This window comes from Cucurbita pepo, chromosome LG20 (genome assembly GCF_002806865.2).
Source record: "Cucurbita pepo subsp. pepo cultivar mu-cu-16 chromosome LG20, ASM280686v2, whole genome shotgun sequence".
Lineage (NCBI taxonomy): Eukaryota > Viridiplantae > Streptophyta > Magnoliopsida > Cucurbitales > Cucurbitaceae > Cucurbita > Cucurbita pepo.
The window spans coordinates 7,182,787-7,203,592 of record NC_036657.1 but is presented as its reverse complement, the minus strand read 5'-3'; the positions used below and the strand labels follow the sequence as shown (position 1 = coordinate 7,203,592).

The 20,806-nt window shown below is 36.9% G+C and overlaps 2 protein-coding genes across 4 annotated transcripts; one reads left to right on the top strand and one right to left on the bottom strand.

The window, feature by feature from the left end:
* Positions 1–2,359: 2,359 nt before the first annotated feature.
* LOC111782795 lies at positions 2,360–2,761 on the bottom strand. The gene has a single exon (XM_023663593.1). It carries the CDS (start codon positions 2,759–2,761, stop codon positions 2,360–2,362), a length of 402 nt encoding a protein of 133 aa, XP_023519361.1.
* A 9,907-nt stretch (positions 2,762–12,668) lies between these two features.
* LOC111782730 (calcium-transporting ATPase 1, endoplasmic reticulum-type-like) lies at positions 12,669–18,547 on the top strand. 3 transcript variants are annotated; one of them, XM_023663521.1, is made up of 11 exons: positions 12,669–12,822; positions 13,440–13,750; positions 13,952–14,355; positions 14,606–15,357; positions 15,836–15,908; positions 15,998–16,119; positions 16,263–16,547; positions 16,646–17,029; positions 17,149–17,258; positions 17,419–17,647; positions 17,741–18,547. In XM_023663521.1, exons 2-11 carry the CDS (start codon positions 13,497–13,499, stop codon positions 18,323–18,325), a joined length of 3,198 nt encoding a protein of 1,065 aa, XP_023519289.1. In that variant the 5' UTR covers positions 12,669–12,822; positions 13,440–13,496; the 3' UTR covers positions 18,326–18,547. The 3 variants fall into 3 exon arrangements, with proteins under 3 accessions (XP_023519289.1, XP_023519290.1, XP_023519291.1); XM_023663522.1 differs by having other exon boundaries at positions 13,952–14,364; positions 14,615–15,357; XM_023663523.1 differs by having other exon boundaries at positions 12,675–12,858.
* The last annotated feature ends 2,259 nt before the right edge of the window (positions 18,548–20,806 follow it).

Here is a 20,806-nt window from a genome sequence, read left to right as displayed (position 1 = left end):
TCCAATTTTCGTTACGTGAGAAATCAGAAGGTTTANGCAAGTATACATACATAGGTTTTTCAGCTCGTTTTTTTTTTTCTCGAAAAGTCCAATTTTCGTTACGTGAGAAATCAGAAGGTTTAAATCAACATCAACCAAGTTAATACATTTAAAATCTTTCCCTCTACTTCTAGGTTGTTAACTTACCTGGACCGACAATCTCTCATGACCTTCAACAACAATGCAAAGTCAATCAGGAGATAAATTTGATAGACTAATTGTTGTTGAATTACTTATCTTATTTTTATACCGTCAATCGAGACATAAACCTAAATACCTTCGAATAAAGTGTTCTAAGTTAGGCTCATTAAAACAAGCACATCGACTCATTTTCATTTTCAGTTATGATAATGTTGATTTTCATATCCATCTCATCTCTCATCATATTATTCGATAGTAAATGTTATTTGTTTATTAGAACCAATTTTATTTATTTATTTATTTTTAAGATCAACAATTATAACAAATTAATCACCGACCTTTAAAATGATAGTGATCGACTAACTTTATTTATATAATTAACTAAGAAATTAGAAAGAACAAAGCGTATAAATTATATTTGTAGCATTATGGACCTCTTACACGTGGCCCAAAGGAGTTATATTAGAGGTACACGTGGCAGATTTTCGTACAATTATTGGTTTCAATAATTCAATTTAAATAAATCGAGGCCGGCGTCCGTTTTTTAAATTTTATGTGTCACAAATTAAGTTGACTTAAAAAAATAATTGGGGTTTTAATTTATTTTTAAAAAATATAATTATTAAAGTAAAATTTTTTAATTTTTAATTTTTAATTTTGTTGGTATATGTTTTACTTTTAAGTTGCAACACTGAAAGATTGCACTTTATTTATTTATCTTAATTTTTTAAAAGATATTTATCCTTGTAATTGTTTTTTTTTTTAATTTCATTTATAATCTTTTAACTCAGTTTGTATATTTTTTTACTGTCAGAATAGTAAAACAGTAAATGAAAAAAATTCAATAAGTTTGATATACTTTTAAAATGAATAATGACCACAAAAATTCCAATTATTCATTGACTTAATATTAATATTATGTTCATTAAAAATTATAAAAAGAAAATACAATCATATATAATTTTGTCACATCAATTTCTATATCAAATCAGTCAAATATAGATAATTGACATTAAATACACTTTAAAAAATGGATTTATAATTTTTTTTTATATATTTATATAAAAATGGAGCTATAACCAATAATATTTATTTTTCTATTTTGTTTAGACATTTTTTATTTTATAAATTCTTATTTTTCTCTTTGGGACGGATGCTTCTCAATTTTGGTGTTCATGTGGTAGGATGGGTGCCACTTGAGGGTCGTCCCTTGTTTGTCTTGATTTGTGGGGTTCACAATCTACTTTCTTTCAGTGAGGTTGGGACACTCTTCCCATTTAACTTAATCATCGTCCTCGATGACTTTCTCGGGGCACAATCGTATCACCAATTGTGTTAGAGAGCTGACATCATACCTCTCGTATAATACATTTTGAGGCATTTCCAATCCTTCTTAAGCATACGTCTTTTTGGCGAACGAACATATGTTTGACATTAAATTTGGTGAGGTTTCATCTTTCATATCGACGAACTTAATTCTCGAGCTGCATCACCCAACACTTTTCGAGCTTGTCTTCACACTCGTGTCGCTTCATTCTCTCAAACTTTGCATATGTCTCGACTTAGCTTCAATGCACACTCTTGGTGTGTTAGATGATGCACCATCCTCCTTGGTCGCATCATGTCTCTTCAAATTTAAGTATCCATGGAGAGAATTATATGTTGAATATATGCAATTGATGTCAATAGGACGTGGCTATATAGGTATATTCATTCTCGTATAAGTGTGATCTATGCAACCGACCAGGTGGAAGTGGATACGCATCGAAAATACTGTTATCTATCTATTTTCTCTTCTACCCTAAAAAATTATTTATATTCACGTTAAAAGTTAAAAGTAAAGATCATGAATACAAATACATAAATGAATCATTTTTTACCATAAATCTTAAGGGAGTATCAATTAAAATCTAAACTAATAATATCAATTTAAAATCAAAATTTTATAAATGAATCAATTTAAACTCTCCATTGTTCATAATAGTGTTAATTAATTAAACTATTATTCATTAAATCTCTAATTTTATTAAATAAAACATAAAACATATGAAAACATTACAACAAGACAAATATATACATTAACAAGACAGAAAATTATTAATTGTTACAAATTTTTATTCATTTTTCATACCAAAAAAAAAACCAAAGAAGAAGACAAACAACGTTTGATTTCACAAATTCACTTACGACCGTCAACTTTCGCCACGCAAGAAAGCAACCGCCGGAACATGGAGAGCAAGGCGCCGGAAGAAGCCTTCGCAGCGGCGGCCCTCACGATGGCGAAACAGCGGCTCCTCCTTCCGCCGCCGCGGATCTCTGCCGGCCTCCGTCGCCGCTTGAGCTTCCCAAGGCAGGTCTGCGCTGTACTCTCATGGACTTCGGTGTCCTCCCTTGAGAAGGTGTAGCTCCTCAAGTACATTTGCCGGCGAGAGATCCCGTCTGCCGCTCTCAGCCGTGGCCGACGGGGCTCTACAGACCCATCCTCCTCCTCCGGCCACCGCTGCAAGCTGAAATACGTCGGCCGGCCGGCGGGGATAATACAGGTGTCGTTGATGCATTCGGATATGCAGACGGAGGCCATCGCCGGTGAGGGAATTCCGGCGATTAGAGATCTTTGAGATGGAAATGAAAAATGGGGAAATGGAATTGAAGAGAATTCAGAGTTTAGTCTGTTTTATATTCTTTTTTTATTGATTATTTATTTATTTATTTATTTTGTTGAATTACATTTTTGTCCCTATATCATATATTTAATTTTAATTCTTTTGATTTTTAATCTTCTAAATTTTTTAATTAAATTATTAATAAAAGTTTATGTATCATTGTATATTATTAAATTAACATATATGGATACGTGAAAATTAATGGGATGTTATTGTCTCCATTACTAAAATTGAACTTTCTAACTCGTAACCTCTATCACAGTGTTCTTATTGACTAGCAGGATCGTTCTTCTTCTTTATCTTTCTTTTGTAACGTTCAAATTGACTTATCCCTTGGCGTAGATGTCGTTGGTATCATTGTCGAGGTAACGGTTAAAGATCTTTTAAGAGAGTAAGACATTTTGAATATGATGTATGTGACGATGAAATTGTTGTGCATGTTGATCACATATACGTACCGAGAATTTGCTCAAGTTAACTAGCTTATTATATAGCAAACACAAGCAATAGTGGTGGGACCTATCTTTTCATAAAGACATTATGACATGACCTTGAGCTCTGCTTTCTAGTTTTTGTAGGATTGGACGTGTAGTATCTCTATACATGACCCACACATGCACATGGACCTACCAGACAAGTTTGTATAAGTGCCCTCTAGGTCTGGCTCGCCGGGCTAGCACAAGTTCATGCTATCGAACGTCATGGAGAGAGGGCTCACATAATATCATGGTGAACATAGATATTATAAGGTATGTGTTCGTACTAAACATAATGGAAAAATATCTCGATGCACGTGTCATATCAAATACATAAGGTCCCATAACATTCAAATAGATACCTATATTCTTTTCCTTGACACAATTCGTATGAGATATTGGATTCTTGTCATATTGTTCATGATTAACATACATGGTTTTCTAATGTCTCATAGGCATAGGACTAGTTCACATGGTGTAGTACATAGAGGTTCATGCATCAAGTAACAACGATAACATAACATATTTTCATGACATAGATTAATTTTCGATTTGGTTCCTCAAGTTTAGGTTGTATTTCTATTTTAACCTTAAAATTTTACAAATAACAATTTAGTTCATGATCCTCCATAATAGTTCTAAATTATTCCAAAATTAGTTTGACTATTTGTGAGATTCCACGTCGTAGAAGGGAACCAAATATTCTTTACAAAGGTGTGAAAACGTTTTAAAAACTTTGAGGGGAAGCCCTTGAAAGAAAAGTTTAAAGAGGGCAATATTTACAAGTGGTGGGCTTGAACTGTTACAAATGGTATCAGAATCAAGCACTGGGCGGTGTGCCAATGGGGACACTGGCCTCTCGAAGCTTCTCCCTAGCAGACGTGTTTTAAAAACCCTAAGAGAAAGCAGATAAGAGAGTGTATTGAGCATTTTCTCTCTCTTTCTCGTTGAGTGATTTGTTCTCTATCTTAAATGAATGACATTTCAATTTTACAACTACGGGATCTGAAACAAATATTCTAGATTTAGGGTCGTTGGAGTTGGTGCCAGGTTGACTATAGCTGCATTTACTTTATCGGTGGAAGCAGATGAGATAGCTCAATAAGTTTGTTTCATGCATCGTACATTGTTCTGACAATAAACTACCACGTGAACTTCCGCTATTAAAATTAATTTAAGAGCTTGTCACGACCCAATTTTTGAGGATTCGAAAAGTCGAGTCGTGACTAAAAAGATGAAATCGAAAACAAACAAAAAAGGAATAAATAGTAAAGTAAAAGGTAAAAATGTCATTTAATTAAAGCAAAATAGAGAAAATTTTTGTTTCAAATTAATAAAAAAGAAATTACGAATACAAAATTAAAACTAAATATTTCCAACGGAAATACAATTATTAAGAAAAAATACAAAAGACTCAAGAACGACAAGGGACTGACGCTCCGGAACGACCCCCTTTGTGACCGCACAGCTCTCCAACGCTCCTCCACCTCAACCAGCACCTAACAAAAAGGAAGGTAGAAAGGAATGAGTATAAAAATTATACTCTGTAAGCCACCTACTTGTAGGCTCTCTTCGCATCTTAGTTTAACAGAATTCCCACGATTTCCTACCTCGGTTCTAGGACATTTGGTTCTAATCTTAGTCCCTTGGGGCTTGCCCCTTGGGTTTCACCGGTTCGTCGTCCTTTCATTAAAGGCCTAGAGGTTCCTTACGCCTAGCTAATGTGGTCGGTATCTCTCTATAAGGTGCTACCTCTACATGGCTATCTGGGACTACATGGTATCTAGCCTAGGGGTGTGTTGAATACCCTTACGCCCATATAGTCCCCCTATGGGGGGCGCGACCCAACTCGTTCCCATGCAGTTAATGGGCTGTACGACGTGGGGACACATTTCCCATGCGAAATGGCTAAGAGCAGTAAGAACTGATCAGGGACCCTTGGTCCTCCCACGGAGCTATAGATATTGTTCTCACGCTAGCAACCTATGAACACTCCAAGGTACCCTCTTGCCGTGGTAAACCGCTAAGTTCCTAGGGGAAAGTTTAATCTGGCTGGAGTGACATATCGCTCCTAACAATAATTCCCTAAGCTTATCATAGAAATGGGCCCTACAATTAACAGAGTGTGCATACAATCGTCTTCTAACATCGTACTATTAATTTATGCAAACTAGGCATACCGGCTCAACGGAGCGATGACCTCCATCAAGCACCCAGAGCACGAAGCTCGCGCTCAGTGGGGCGAATTCGTCCATCAAGCACCCGGAACACGGAATACACACTTCCAGCATAAATTAAATGCATGCATACATACAACGGAAGCATAAAGCATACAACAACACTCATGTAATTCACCCAATACAATCATATTAAATACTCTGACAAATAATTTACATGGAGAGCTAATCTGAGGTAACACTATTAGCATGCATGCAATCCAAGCGAATCCTACAAGTATTTCTTCCTAAATACCGGGTGGTGACTTACCTGGTTGACGCGTGGCCTTTTTCTAGCGTTTCTTTGCCCGTGAGGTGTCCAGAAATACTGATTTCTTTAAATTAGGTCCTTATTCACGTAAAAACAGTATTAGAACTGGAACCGGGACAAAATTGGGCAAACAGAAAGTAACTGGGCCAAATTGGCCATCCCACGCGCGCTGACGCGCCAGCAGCGCGCTGGGAGTGCGTGGTCACGCGCGCGGGAAGGCGCTAGTCGCAGNATTGAACCCGATATTCTCTAACAATATGAGTATGATATCTACTTGAACTCGATATTCTCTAGCAACATGACTATATGATACCTATTTAAATTTGATATTCTCTAGCAACATGACTATGATATCTACTTGAACTTGATATTCTCCAACAATATGACTATGATACCTACTTGAACCCGATATTCTCCAGCAACATGACTACGATACCTACTTGATTTGAACTACTTCTAAAAGTGAAGAATATTCACACAAACGAACACTTTTTTTTAGTATATTTTTTATTTGCTCACATGTAATTGCTCAAAGTCAAACATATTTAGATTTTAGAGTCCTTATACTTGATCAAATATCTCAAGACAAGAACACTTAATTGAGATTCAAATCTCTCCACAAGCAAAGATCGATCATGTCAAGATTAGACGATTCTAAACATGCAACCTAAACTACATAGAACTGTAAATAAACTGGGTTAAAAGAAAGCAAAACTTCTCTTTTTACTCTATTTTTCAAGTCGGTATATTCATGACGTTATATATTCTCAAAATGAAAACCATTCACCTTTTATGAGGCATTTCAAGAGTGGTAACCTTCATGTTTTATCATCCTAATTAGCCACGATGTAAATATAACCTTAAAATAAATAAAAAGCCTTAAAATACATTAAAATTTGTAAACATTTAAGAATAAATGAAGATTGATTCTTGTTTAATGCGGCATGCATTGCAACATGTTGTGATAATTTGACAACCTAAACTACATAGAACTGTAAATAAACTGGGTTAAAAGAAAGCAAAACTTCTCTTTTTACTCTATTTTTCAAGTCGGTATATTCATGACGTTATATATTCTCAAAATGAAAACCATTCACCTTTTATGAGGCATTTCAAGAGTGGTAACCTTCATGTTTTATCATCCTAATTAGCCACGATGTAAATATAACCTTAAAATAAATAAAAAGCCTTAAAATACATTAAAATTTGTAAACATTTAAGAATAAATGAAGATTGATTCTTGTTTAATGCGGCATGCATTGCAACATGTTGTGATAATTTGCATGAAGTTTATCTTATATGATTGATGTCTTGGTTCATATCAATAGAGTTTAATTATCGTCTCGTTAGTAGCTTTGAAGGAGCGATCTCCAACCTCGACTAATTAAGATACATAGGTGGGCTAGTTTTAATATACTCATCGCTACTAGTGACGATCCTCGGTAGCCCCATAATAACCTAATAACATGAAGAGGTACATACATAATCATAAACATGGAGGAGTGACCCTATATTTGGACCAACGAGAATGAAATTGATCTCCTATTTTAACGAAAACTTCACTTCCTTGATTCCCATTTTTTTAAGAATAAAAACACCAATGAAATGAAAATAAACATTAAAAACATTTGGGAACATTATGTGAGCTTTAGAATTTTATGTTACTTTACTCAAATATCTTCACATGAACGATTGATCGAATATTTTGTAACTTTTCAAACCATAACATATTAATATTGTTGTCAAAATAGGACATAACTAGCCATGTTCATATATTGTAGACTAAGTTACTCCTCGAACCTAAACTTCCCATGAATCATACATTTCAAGATTACACGAAACGGGTAATGAATATTGTGAGTAAAAATAGTAAAATAAACAAAAATTGTGAAATTGACAACAAAATGTAACGAAACACCGAACGATGTCGCCATCCACTTTGCAATCGCCATCCAACTTTGTCACAAACTTAATTAGAGTTGGCGAAGCATTTCCTCATCTCCATATTAATTAAGAATTTATTTGGAAGACTTTTGAGTTATTCAAAACTATTTCACCATTAAGAAAGTAATTGTTGCTTTCAAAACTATGTTTGAATTGATGATACAAATGATGTTGGTCCTAACAATCAAAATCAATACAACCAACGAAAGTTGTTTTTGTCTTGACTTTGGATGTTAGCCCTCCAAAAGTTTGTCTCATTTTTTATGTGCCCGAGATTTAAAACGAGTTGTCACGACCCAATTTTTGAAGTTTTTGAATTTTGAACCTGACAATTACTCGTGTATTTCTCAGTCTCTCTATGAGACTAGTTTACGAAGTCGTGGCATTAGCCTTGACCCGTTTCTACACTCAATAAAAGTGCTCACCTTGACAACTACTCATTTAGTCCTAAGTCTCTTTTTAGACCGATTTATAAAGTCGAACCTGACAACTACTCGTGTATTTCTCAGTCTCTCTCTGAGACTAGTTTACGAAGTCGTGACATTAGTCTTGACCCGTTTCTACACTCAATAAAAGTGCTCACCTTGACAACTACTCATTTAGTCCTAAGTCTCTTTTTTAGATTGATTTATAGAGTCGCAACGTCAGTCTTGGACCCGTTTTGATAAGAATCACGATGTTCCAAATGGACCTATTGCCAAAAAGATTCAAAAAATGTCATGAAGATTAAAAAATGTCCACAACAGAATTCAAACCTACGCGGAGAGAGCTCAATGGATTTCAAACATGCCGGTTTAGCCACTCAAGCACATCAACATTTGTAGGAAAGTATTGTTTTTAATTTCATAAAATATGTAAGGTCAAATGGTCGATTTGACTTCGTCTTTTGTAGAGATTAAAGGAGGATCGAGAATAAATCCCAGCCACAAACGTCTTTTGTCGGGAGACTATAAATACCCACAATATGTTAGATAAAAATCAGATTCGCAGATGAATGTAATTCATATCTCAAATTGAGACGTTTTCCTTAGAAATCCGAGCATCATATTTGTCATTCCTAAGTTTCAAGCAATTCTTGTGGTAGAATTGAATCCGAGCCATTCAATCCAGCCTTGATCAAGTTCGATTGTGGAGTGACTCAATTTAGAACAAGGTTTCAAATCTTGCTTCTACGATCGAATCAATTTAGAACAAGGTTCCAAATCTTGCTTCTACGATCGAATCAATTTAGAACAAGGTTCCAAATCTTGTTCTAAATCTCGTAAGAGGTAATCTAATTCTAGCCTTATCTCTTGGTTGATCCAAATTTAGTATAAGGAGGTGTTAATTACTTTAATTCAAGGGTTCTTGTTTCAACAAAAGCTTGGATCGTTGGGCTGATGATTAGGGTTGTCTTATCACGTTTCTACACTCAATAGAAATATTCACCCTAAGTGTAAGAAATATTCACCCTGAGATACAATTAGTAGAAATATTCACCCTAAGCCATCTCCTTGCATAATCCCTAGTCTCTTCCAAGACCAGATTATGGAGTCCCAAAGTCAGTCGTGACCTGTTTCTACACTTAATAAAAGTACTCGTCTTGAGCTAACTACTCGTGTAGTTCCAAGTCCCTCCTCAGAACTGATTTAACGAAATCACAACATCAACCTTGTCCTGACCCTACACTTAAATAATAACTCAAGTCGTCTCAAGGTTTAGTTAAACTTCAACTCAAGTCGTCTCAAGGTTTAGTTAAGCTTCCTTAATCCTACCTAGATTAGATTCTTAGGGGGAGTTTAAACCATTTAGTCCACATCTCATATTTTCAAGCCCTACGAGGTTAGCTCCTTGGGGCTAATCCAATTTCTAGGTGCACTCAAGTCTAAACTGATAGTCGCTCATTATCCTAAAGTACTTGGTCCACTAGAAACATATTGACCTAGGTCAAAGTATAAACCGCTCTAACCCTGGCGACAAAAACCTAGCTTAGCTCACGTATATACGCTTTACGAAAGAGATATTTCTATCGATCACCTAAAACACAAAAAACATAGTATATTCATTCATACACTTTTATTAGAGAGATACTTCTATCAAACATATAACGCACAGAGATCGTAAATCATACATTCAAGCAAGCTCAATGGGAAAATAATATCTATCAATCACCTAGAGTGCAGATCACAATATCTCATCCTCCATTCTAGCATAGCAGAAAACATCAAAATAGGCACACTACTTGAATTCCCATCCTAGAGCCATTTTTATAATTTTCCATAACACATGGTTCATTTATAAAAAAATTTCCATTATAGTCGTAAACGTGCATAATCTAGTCGTTTAAGGCATGATAGGCTCGCACGCTAGCACGCCAGCACGCCCTACCGATCATTACAAGTATTACTTGAGAAAATTCTGAGTGGCTCTTCACATAGATGAAAGGTGGCCTACTGAGCTTTTTTCTTTTTTTTTTTTTTACTACAGAAAGGTCACCGATCGATTCTAATTGAAGTAAAATTAAATGAAAAAGGAGGTCAAACAAGTGAAAAATGAACACACATGCACAAAAGAGGAGGAATACACGTGGCTGCACGCGCATGTTTGGGTCGTGTGAGTGCACTTATTGTGCTACACATGGTGCACTAGGAGAGATGGGGTAGGATCGAGTCAGGTAAGGCGGTCGGCTTGGGTCACAGGTATTGAACTAGGTCGTGCGCGGGGTGACGAGTCGAGTAAGACGATCGGATTGGGCCAAGTGACATGCGTCTCCATAGGAAGCAGATGTGTTGCTCCAACCGTTGCTTGACACATGGCAGTCGTTGCTCGCCTCCATAATAAATTTTTCAAAATTCCATTAGTTCTTAGATTTTTTCTAATTTACTTATATTTCCATAACTTTTCATAGAAAACACACATCAACTTCGTTCCTTCCCGAGTTGTTGAGCTCTAATTCTAATTTTCAAACAAACACCGGTAGAAATAACTAACTTCAAATTAAGTATAAAACACTTATATACCGTTCTTGGACGATCCGTCAAAACTCTGATTCCAGATGAAAAAGGAGGATTCAAACGCCCATAATTAATCTCCTTTAACCAATGTTTAGTGTAAATTTAATTTTTTAATTTTTAATTTTTTTTTTTCAAGAATATGTCATATCACACTCGTTACGAAAAAGGGAAAAAAATCAAGATCGTAAAATGATATTAATGAAATTAAACAATTATCAATAAATAAGAAGAAAAAAAAAAAAACAACGTCAAAGTCAATCAGACTTTAAAATAGAGTTTTATTATTATTGTTATTTATTTATTGTAAAATTAATTTTTACATTTAAGGGTTGAAGATGACATTATGATAATGCAGAAATTTGTGCCAAAAATGTAAAAAAGAAAAAGAACATATGAAACGATGCCGTTTTAATTTTTCATGTATTTCCTTCTTTCCTTCTCCTTGTCGTGTACCAACACGACATCTATGTAATCTTTGGCCATTCCACTTTCCTTACGAGCAATATAACTCCTTTTCCGAGTAAATTTGAACATAATTTAGTAGATAAGATATTTAATTATCATCTCAAAGATCGACAGTTCGAATTTCATTGTACAGTTTGTGTTCTACTTTCTTTTGCGGGTAAAGTTGGATGCATAATACTTTTTCTACACATGGTTCACGCTCATGAACCCATTAGGTGGACTCGTAGACATACACTCTAGGCCTGACTATGGACTAACATAGGCTCACACGGCCAAAAACTAACAGGAAGGAAGGAACACGAATCATATCATAGATTACGTGTCTATACAAAACATATTGGGGAAGTATCTTGTGCTCATGACATACACCATGCATGAGGTACTGTATCTTAAATAATGGTACATTGTTATGATGCACATCATACTTCCATACTTTTTATGCTAGGCCGGTAGAGTTGGAGTTAGGTGAGGTGAAGAGGCTAGTTGTTGATGAAGCTGGTTCATAAGTCGTCCGGGTTGGTTCTACATTTTGGGCGAAGTGTGAGCTGATGGGTTGTGAACCAACTAGACAGAGTTGTGGGCTTGAGCCAACATTGGATTGGGTCGTACGCTGCATGCTTGATTCCAGGTTTGTGGTTCGAATGATTGGGTCACTGAGGCTAACGTTCAAAGTTTGGTTCAGTTTCTAAACCTGAGGCCTATATTTAATAATAAAAATAAAAATGTGAAAAATAATTCTTAAAAAAAGCCAAAATATATATAAATTGATGGAATGAGATATATAATTATTTGGTATTTCAAATAAATTACTAAAAAAAAATGAAACTCGAGATGTTCATGGTTGGGGACGAGGAAGCCCTATTTCGTTCCTTATCTCAGTCAAATTTTCATTTATTTTTGTGGAGACCAGGATTCCTACTGTAAATTCGTGAGGATCTAATTACCGAGATAATATTTTCCCATTTATTATTTTTTTTAAAAAAATAATTATTTTAATATTGAAAAATAAAAACCGAATAAATCAATATATTTCACAAGAAAAAAATGTTACTCACGTCCTCTACATTTTTCGAGAATTCCCTCCGAGTTCGAGCCTTCGAGGTGGGTGCTACAGAGCCGAACCAGAAGTAAAATGAATATTTCTAAAATTAAGATCTCGATTTTAAATTTGATTAAAGTATAGGGGCATAATAGCAAAGTTCCTTTTCCAAATCCCAAGTTTGGTATTCCGAAGAGAAACAAGTACGAAGCTTCGTGCCACTTATTTTAATAACGATAAAACCAATTCCATGCGGAATCCCGTTTTTCTTATCGTGTACCTTCACACCACACATCACTCATAACACCACCAGATTTCAACACGTGGCAGAACATGATCGGATATCTGTTCGTTGTTAATACTACCGGATGCAGGAGATTATGCTGTTGAATCGCTCCTTATTTAACCTATTATCAGTTCCGTTCCACGGTTTGTTGTTGTCCAGTTCGTCGTCACTGGAAGCGTCACGTTGGTTTTGATTCTCTCTCTCTCTCTCTCTCTACGCTCTCATTCAGTCTATTCCAGTTTAGAGGGAGAAGCGGAAGCCTTTGCTCGTCGAAGATCCTGGAATTTTGGTACCTATGCTATGTCGTTTTGAGAGAAATGAATGGGTTGAGTGTTGATTTTGGTTTTGTTTTCTATCGATTCTCTTTGATTTGATGTTTTGATCCTGTTTTCTTGTCGAGGAGGTTTGGAGACGCGAGGATATTGTTGTTTCTTACGGATCTGTTTGAATTTNGGTTTTGAGAGAAATGATTGGGTTGAGTGTTGATTTTGGTTTTGTTTTCTATCGATTCTCTNCGTTTTGAGAGAAATGAATGGGTTGAGTGTTGATTTTGGTTTTGTTTTCTATCGATTCTCTTTGATTTGATGTTTTGATCCTGTTTTCTTGTCGAGGAGGTTTGGAGACGCGAGGATATTGTTGTTTCTTACGGATCTGTTTGAATTTGAACGATTTTGCTTAATTCTTCAATTTGGCTTGTGTAGGATAATTGCAGTGGGTGATTTTTTGGTTTTGTTTTGTTTTGTTTCATTTTTGTGTTAGTGATTGATTTTTACTCGCGTATCGTGAATTCTTAGTGGATTAAACTGAGGATCGAGTGTTTGATTTCGTAGTTTTGGGGATTTGTTTTAATGTTGTTCTGCGTTGGATTTTGTCTAAAATTATCCTCTTCTTCTTCGTGATTTGCAGGAGAAATTGATTTTTCTATTGGATTTCTGTATCCGTCCAACGTGTTTGCTAATCTAAATGGGAAGAGGGGGGGAAAACTATGGGAAGAAAGACATTTTTGCTGCTACATCTTCGAAGAAAGAAACGTACCCTGCCTGGGCAAGGGATGTTCAAGAATGCGTAGAGAAGTACCAAGTGAATCCAGATCTCGGATTATCTTCTGAAGAGGTCGAAAACAAGAGAAAGATCTATGGTTTCAATGAATTGGAGAAGCATGAAGGTACCTCAATCTTGAAACTTATTTTGGAACAATTTAATGACACACTAGTTAGGATTCTATTAGCTGCAGCAGTTGTATCTTTTGTTCTTGCGTGGTATGATGGCGAGGAAGGAGGTGAGATGGAGATCACCGCATTTGTGGAGCCTCTAGTTATTTTCTTGATACTGATCGTCAATGCCATTGTTGGTATTTGGCAAGAGAACAATGCTGAGAAAGCATTGGAAGCACNACAATTTAATGACACACTAGTTAGGATTCTATTAGCTGCAGCGGTTGTATCTTTTGTTCTTGCGTGGTATGATGGTGAGGAAGGAGGTGAGATGGAGATCACAGCATTTGTGGAGCCTCTAGTTATTTTCTTGATACTGATCGTCAATGCCATTGTTGGCATTTGGCAAGAGAACAATGCCGAGAAAGCATTGGAAGCCCTTAAAGAAATCCAGTCTGAACAGGCTTCAGTTATACGAAATGGTAAACGAGTTTCGATTGTTGCAAAAGATCTTGTTCCCGGTGATATAGTAGAACTCAGAGTTGGGGATAAGGTGCCTGCTGACATGCGAGTATTGCGTTTAATCAGCTCAACTTTTCGGGTTGAGCAAGGTTCCTTGACAGGCGAGAGTGAAGCGGTGAGCAAGACTGCTAAGGCAGTGCCAGAAGATACCGATANCTTAAAGAAATCCAGTCTGAACAGGCTTCAGTTATACGAAATGGTAAACGAGTTTCGATTGTTGCAAAAGATCTTGTTCCCGGTGATATAGTAGAACTCAGAGTTGGGGATAAGGTGCCTGCTGACATGCGAGTATTGCGTTTAATCAGCTCAACTTTTCGGGTTGAGCAAGGTTCCTTGACAGGCGAGAGTGAAGCGGTGAGCAAGACGGCTAAGGCAGTGCCAGAAGATACAGNGAAGATACCGATATACAAGGGAAAAAGTGTATGGTTTTTGCAGGGACAACAGTTGTCAATGGAAATTGTATTTGCGTTGTTACCCAAATAGGAATGAACACTGAACTAGGACAGGTGCATGCTCAGATACAAGAAGCATCCCAGAGTGAAGATGATACGCCATTGAAGAAAAAGTTGAATGAGTTTGGAGAGCTTCTAACGGCAATAATTGGAGTGATCTGTGCTCTAGTTTGGCTTATTAATGTCAAATACTTCCTCACTTGGGAATATGTTGATGGGTGGCCTGCAAATTTCAAGTTCTCATTTGAGAAATGTACATATTACTTTGAGATTGCTGTGGCATTGGCTGTAGCTGCAATTCCAGAAGGTTTGCCTGCGGTCATAACAACATGCTTGGCACTTGGCACTCGAAAGATGGCTCAAAAGAATGCCCTTGTTCGGAAGCTGCCCAGTGTTGAAACACTTGGCTGTACAACTGTGATATGTTCTGATAAGACCGGTACTCTAACAACTAATCAGATGGCTGTGGCAAAAATTGTGGCCCTTGGTTCTCGTGTTGGCACTCTGCGAGCTTTTGATGTGGAGGGGACTACATATGATCCTTTAGATGGAAAGATAATCGGTTGGCTTGGAGGTCAACTGGATGCTAATCTGCAAATGTTGGCAAAGATCGCTGCTGTCTGTAATGATGCAGGTGTTGAAAAATCTGGCCATCATTTTGTTGCAAATGGAATGCCTACTGAAGCAGCATTGAAGGTGGGTGACCGAATAATCTCATGATCTTTTGATGTAACGATTTTATGTCACTTTTTGACTTTTACAACTGAAAATTCCCTGCCAGATTGGACAAAATAATAGTTTGCTAAACACATGGCCAAAGATGAAAGCTGTAAAGACTAGGAAACTAGAAGTCTTCTTTAAGTGACCACTGATAGATTTGTTTTCGTAATATTAGTGAAGGGGAGGTTGTTGTAGCCCGTAATGTTTGATNGTGACCACTGATAGATTTGTTTTCGTAATATTAGTGAAGGGGGGAGGTTGTTGTAGCCCGTAATGTTTGGTAAATTTCTTTTTGCTAGTTATATTGTCTGAATGTTGATAAAGTAAGAAAAGGAACGTTGTTCAGACACTTAGTAATGATGCTGAAAATGAAGGCAAGGGCGGATGCCAACAAATAAACGTGTCGTGCATCTTATGTAGCTTGGTTACTGATGCATTTTATCTGCATGTTTAGGTTCTTGTGGAAAAGATGGGGCTTCCTGAAGGATATGACTCAAGTTCAGCTGACATTAATGGGGATGTCCTGCGTAAGTTCTTGGCTGTTATTATTGCCTCATTTTCTTTCTTATGCATCTTTATGCTGACATGTTTTTGACGTGGGAATGTGATTAACAAGGATGCTGCCATGCTTGGAATAAGAACGAGCAACGCATTGCTACTCTAGAATTTGACCGAGACCGTAAATCCATGGGAGTTATTACAACTTCTAGCTCAGGGAAGAAATCATTACTCGTGAAGGTATCTTCTGATAATCTCACTATTTATGTCTTGTTTGGTGATAAATTTTATTTTCATTGCTACTTAAATTCGGAGGTTGTAAAGCTTGATATCTATCAGCCTTGTGATCTTAATTAAGATGGTGCTTGACTGAACTGTGGCAGGGTGCTGTTGAAAACCTTTTGGATCGGAGTTCATTTATTCAACTGCTTGATGGAACTATAGTGAAGTTGGACTCAGATTCGAAGAGATACCTCTTAGATTATTTGCGTGAGATGTCATCAAGTGCATTAAGGTGTTTAGGTTTTGCATACAAGGAAGATCTTCCAGAATTTTCCTCTTATAATAACGGTGATGAAGAACATCCAGCACACCAGCTTCTACTTGACCCGTCCAAATACTCCACAATCGAAAGTAATCTTATCTTTGCGGGCTTTGTTGGGTTAAGAGTGAGTCGCTCGGTGTCTATGCCTTTTCATTTATTTATTTTGGATATTTGTATAGTTTTTCAATTGACTTAAGTTTGTGTCGCCATTTGTTTTGATAGGATCCTCCTCGAAAAGAGGTTCATCAAGCAATTGAAGACTGCAAAGCTGCTGGTATTCGTGTCATGGTTATCACAGGGGACAACCAGAATACAGCTGAAGCTATATGTCGAGAAATAGGCGTGTTTGGAAAACATGAAGCTATAAATTCCAGAAGTTTAACTGGAAAAGAGTTCATGGCAATGAATCGGGAGGGTCAAAAACTTCACTTAAGACAAGATGGAGGACTTCTTTTCTCAAGGGCTGAACCAAGACATAAACAAGAGATAGTGAGATTGCTCAAGGAAGACGGTGAAGTTGTTGCAATGACCGGTGATGGAGTCAATGATGCGCCTGCCTTGAAGCTGGCCGATATCGGGATTGCGATGGGCATTGCTGGTACTGAGGTACTTACTTCGAAATAAGTTGTTGGATGTGTTATACATTAATGTTTACAATTATATAGTACCACTGATCATATTTAAACGGGCTTGCGTCTGCGCTCGAATGGAATTTATTTTTCCAGGTTGCAAAGGAAGCCTCCGACATGGTTCTTGCAGATGACAATTTTAGTACAATAGTTGCAGCAGTTGGTGAAGGCAGGTCCATTTACGACAATATGAAGGCTTTTATCAGGTTTTTCCTCTACTTGAGCAACCATTCATCCATTTTCGTTGATAATATTCTGGTCATTGGACATAGCTGTTGGTCATTTATGTTACTGCCATCAAATATCAATATCTCGAGCGACCGTGCACGATTTCAGTAATGTTTAAACGGTTTCAACTGATTGTAGGTACATGATTTCCTCGAATATTGGTGAAGTTGCATCAATATTTTTGACAGCAGCACTGGGTATCCCCGAAGGGATGATCCCTGTTCAGCTTCTCTGGGTTAATCTCGTTACAGACGGACCCCCGGCAACTGCGTTGGGATTTAATCCACCTGATAACGATATAATGAAGAAACCGCCAAGGAAGAGCGACGACTCGTTGATCACACCCTGGATTTTGTTCCGCTATTTGGTATTTTTTGCACCCCTTCGCTTCCTTTAACTAACTATATAACTTCCTAATGAGATGAAAATCTAATTTCCTAGCTTCATTTGATGCTCTCAGGTGATCGGACTTTACGTAGGGGTAGCAACTGTAGGAGTATTTATTATTTGGTATACACATGCATCATTCTTAGGCATCGACCTGTCTGGAGATGGCCACAGTCTGGTCTCTTACTCTCAGCTCGCTAACTGGGGTCAGTGCTCATCTTGGGACGGGTTTTCGGTGTCGCCCTTCACAGCTGGGGATGAAGTCTTCAGCTTTGATTCGGATCCATGCGATTACTTCCGCTCAGGCAAGATCAAAGCATCGACCCTGTCGCTCTCCGTCTTGGTAGCCATAGAGATGTTCAATTCCCTCAATGCCCTCTCCGAGGATGGAAGCTTGTTGACAATGCCCCCTTGGGTTAACCCTTGGCTCCTCCTCGCCATGTCTGTTTCGTTCGGCCTGCATTTCTTGATTCTGTATGTGCCATTCCTCGCCAAGATCTTTGGCATCGTCCCGCTGTCGTTGAACGAATGGCTCTTGGTTCTGGCGGTGGCATTGCCCGTGATCATAATCGACGAGATTCTGAAATTCGTGGGAAGGCTTACAAGTGGGTTGAGGACTTCTCGCCCGAGGAGATCATCGAAGCAGAAATCGGAGTAAAAGTGGAGAGTAGAGTTGTTGTTGATGTTTTTCTGATAAAGTTAAATGAGAAATGGGTGAGTCTAGCATTTCTTTAACTCAACAATATTTTTGAAGCTGGCAGAGTATATTACTGTGGAAACAGTATGATACTTCGAACATCTTTTAGTTCTCTAATTTTAGTGAATATTATTGAAGGATATGGTTCTTTGTTGCTTATTTCAAGTGAACTTCATTCTTTTATCATTCGCACTCCCACTTGCTAACCTCATTACTACAATTTCTTTAAACAACTTTCACTTTTTCTATTGATTCACACAAATGATATTACGAACAAATGGTACCAAAGCCAGACACGGAGTGGTCTGTTAGTGAGGAAGGGTGTGCTAGTGAGGAAGTTGAGTTTTAGGGTGTGAAAGTCTCCTTCGTAGACATTTTAAAAACTTTGAGGGGAAACTCGAAAAGGAAAGACCAAATAAGATAATATTTATTAGCGGTAGACTTGAACTCATATTTATATTCCCTAGATTATCTTGAGGCATGTATGCATTGACGGTCTAAGCTAAAAAAAAGACTTTCCAAAACTAATCAATGATGACCCTCCATGGATTCGCCTATGCCGGAATACCACTTGTAAATAATTCANCTTTTTTTTCCTATTACTCTTACTCCCTCGATAGTATATACCTTCTGTATTTTAAAATTATTTGTATATTTATGTTCCCTAGATTATCTTGAGCCATGTATACATGGCCTTGGTCTAAGCTAAAAAAAAAAGACTATTTCGAAAACTAATCAATGATGACCCTCCATGGATTCGCCTATATAAGCCGCAGCTAAAGTTGCAAAAATAAGAGCTTGAATACCACTTGTAAATAATCCAAGGAACATAACAGGTATAGGAACTACTAAAGGTACTAAAGAAACAAGAACAACAACTACTAATTCATCAGCTAATATATTTCCGAAAAGTCGAAAACTAAGTGATAAGGGTTTTGTGAAATCTTCTAAGATGTTAATGGGTAAAAAGATTGGAGTTGGTTGAGTGTATTTACCGAAATAACTTAATCCTTTTTTGCTAAACCTGCATAGAGATATGCTACTGATGTGAGTAAAGCTAAAGCAACAGTAGTATTTATATCATTTGTGGGTTCAAATTTAAATTATATTAACGACGACAACAACAAAATCTAATTGAAGGCAAACATGAGGAAGAGACAAGAGACAGAGACAACCAACGATGTAGGACGATCTATAGTCTGATGTATGTTATGGAGAGAGATCGTCAATCAAAGGCCAAGTAAAATATATCAACCATGAAAATGGAAGACAATTGATTGGACAATCGACAAGAGAAAAAACAAAGTTTGTCTCGATAGATCAAGTCGAGAAAGTGACACGCAAGCTGATCATTTTTATAAGAGTAGTCAAGTCGAGCTCAAGTTCTATAGCCATCAAGCTGGTGTTGTGAATATCATCAGTTTGGCCCCAAGGTTGAGCCTTAGCATATAACTTGTTTTCGTGGAACGTCGCTATTTTACTTTATATCCGTCTCCAAGTGGGTTGAATTGTCCATCAACTTCCCAAAAGCAAACAAATTTGAACCAAACCAATGCCACTTTTATATCATCATATGCAGTGGAAGCCTACCTTCATTACCCACATACTTGCACTAACGTAAACAACTCTACCTTGCTAACCTATGACACTCCACTCTCGAACCAGGTCTGACAATTCCCGTTTAAATGGAAAATAAGGAAGACAGCGAAAAAATATTTCTCTATGTTAGCTAAACGGGGTTGAGAATGAGGATTATACTTAACATCGTCCTCAATCCTGCCCTCTCTCACTCGATTTTTATTATAAAAACTGTGAGATCCCACATTGGTGGAAGAAAATAACTAAACGTATGTTACAAGGGTGTGAAAACCTCTTACTAGCAGATACGTTTTAAAAACTTTGAGAGGAAGCTGGAAAGGGAAAGTCCAAAGAAGACAATATTTGCTAACGTAGTCCTTTAACTGTTACGCTATGTTGTCATATTGAAATTTGAGCTTTTAGATTTTATATTCAACGTTATGAGAATCATACCCTGATTATAAAAAATAAATGAAAATTTTTGCGGGAATTAAAATTGAAAGAAGGAAGCAATTCCCACGTAAAGATATGTTATAGTTTCCCGACTATTTACCTCTCGTAATAATTTTTTAGGTTAAAAGATTACGTACATACAAAATTCACAACATTTCTCTAATCTAAAATACAATTTTGATATTTATAATCTCGTTTTAAATTGGTTCAAAAAGTTAATTTTAGAGCACGGAAGCTCGAGATATCCATACCCTGATCTACAGTAACTCTCGTTCTAGCTCGACATTTAGAGCACGGAAACTCGAGATATCTAAAGAATTTTTGTTTCATTAACCTATTAAATACACAATTAAAAGTAGAAGGTTCGAGAAAGAAGTGAATCGAGTATAGATATTATTGTGTTGAGTTAGG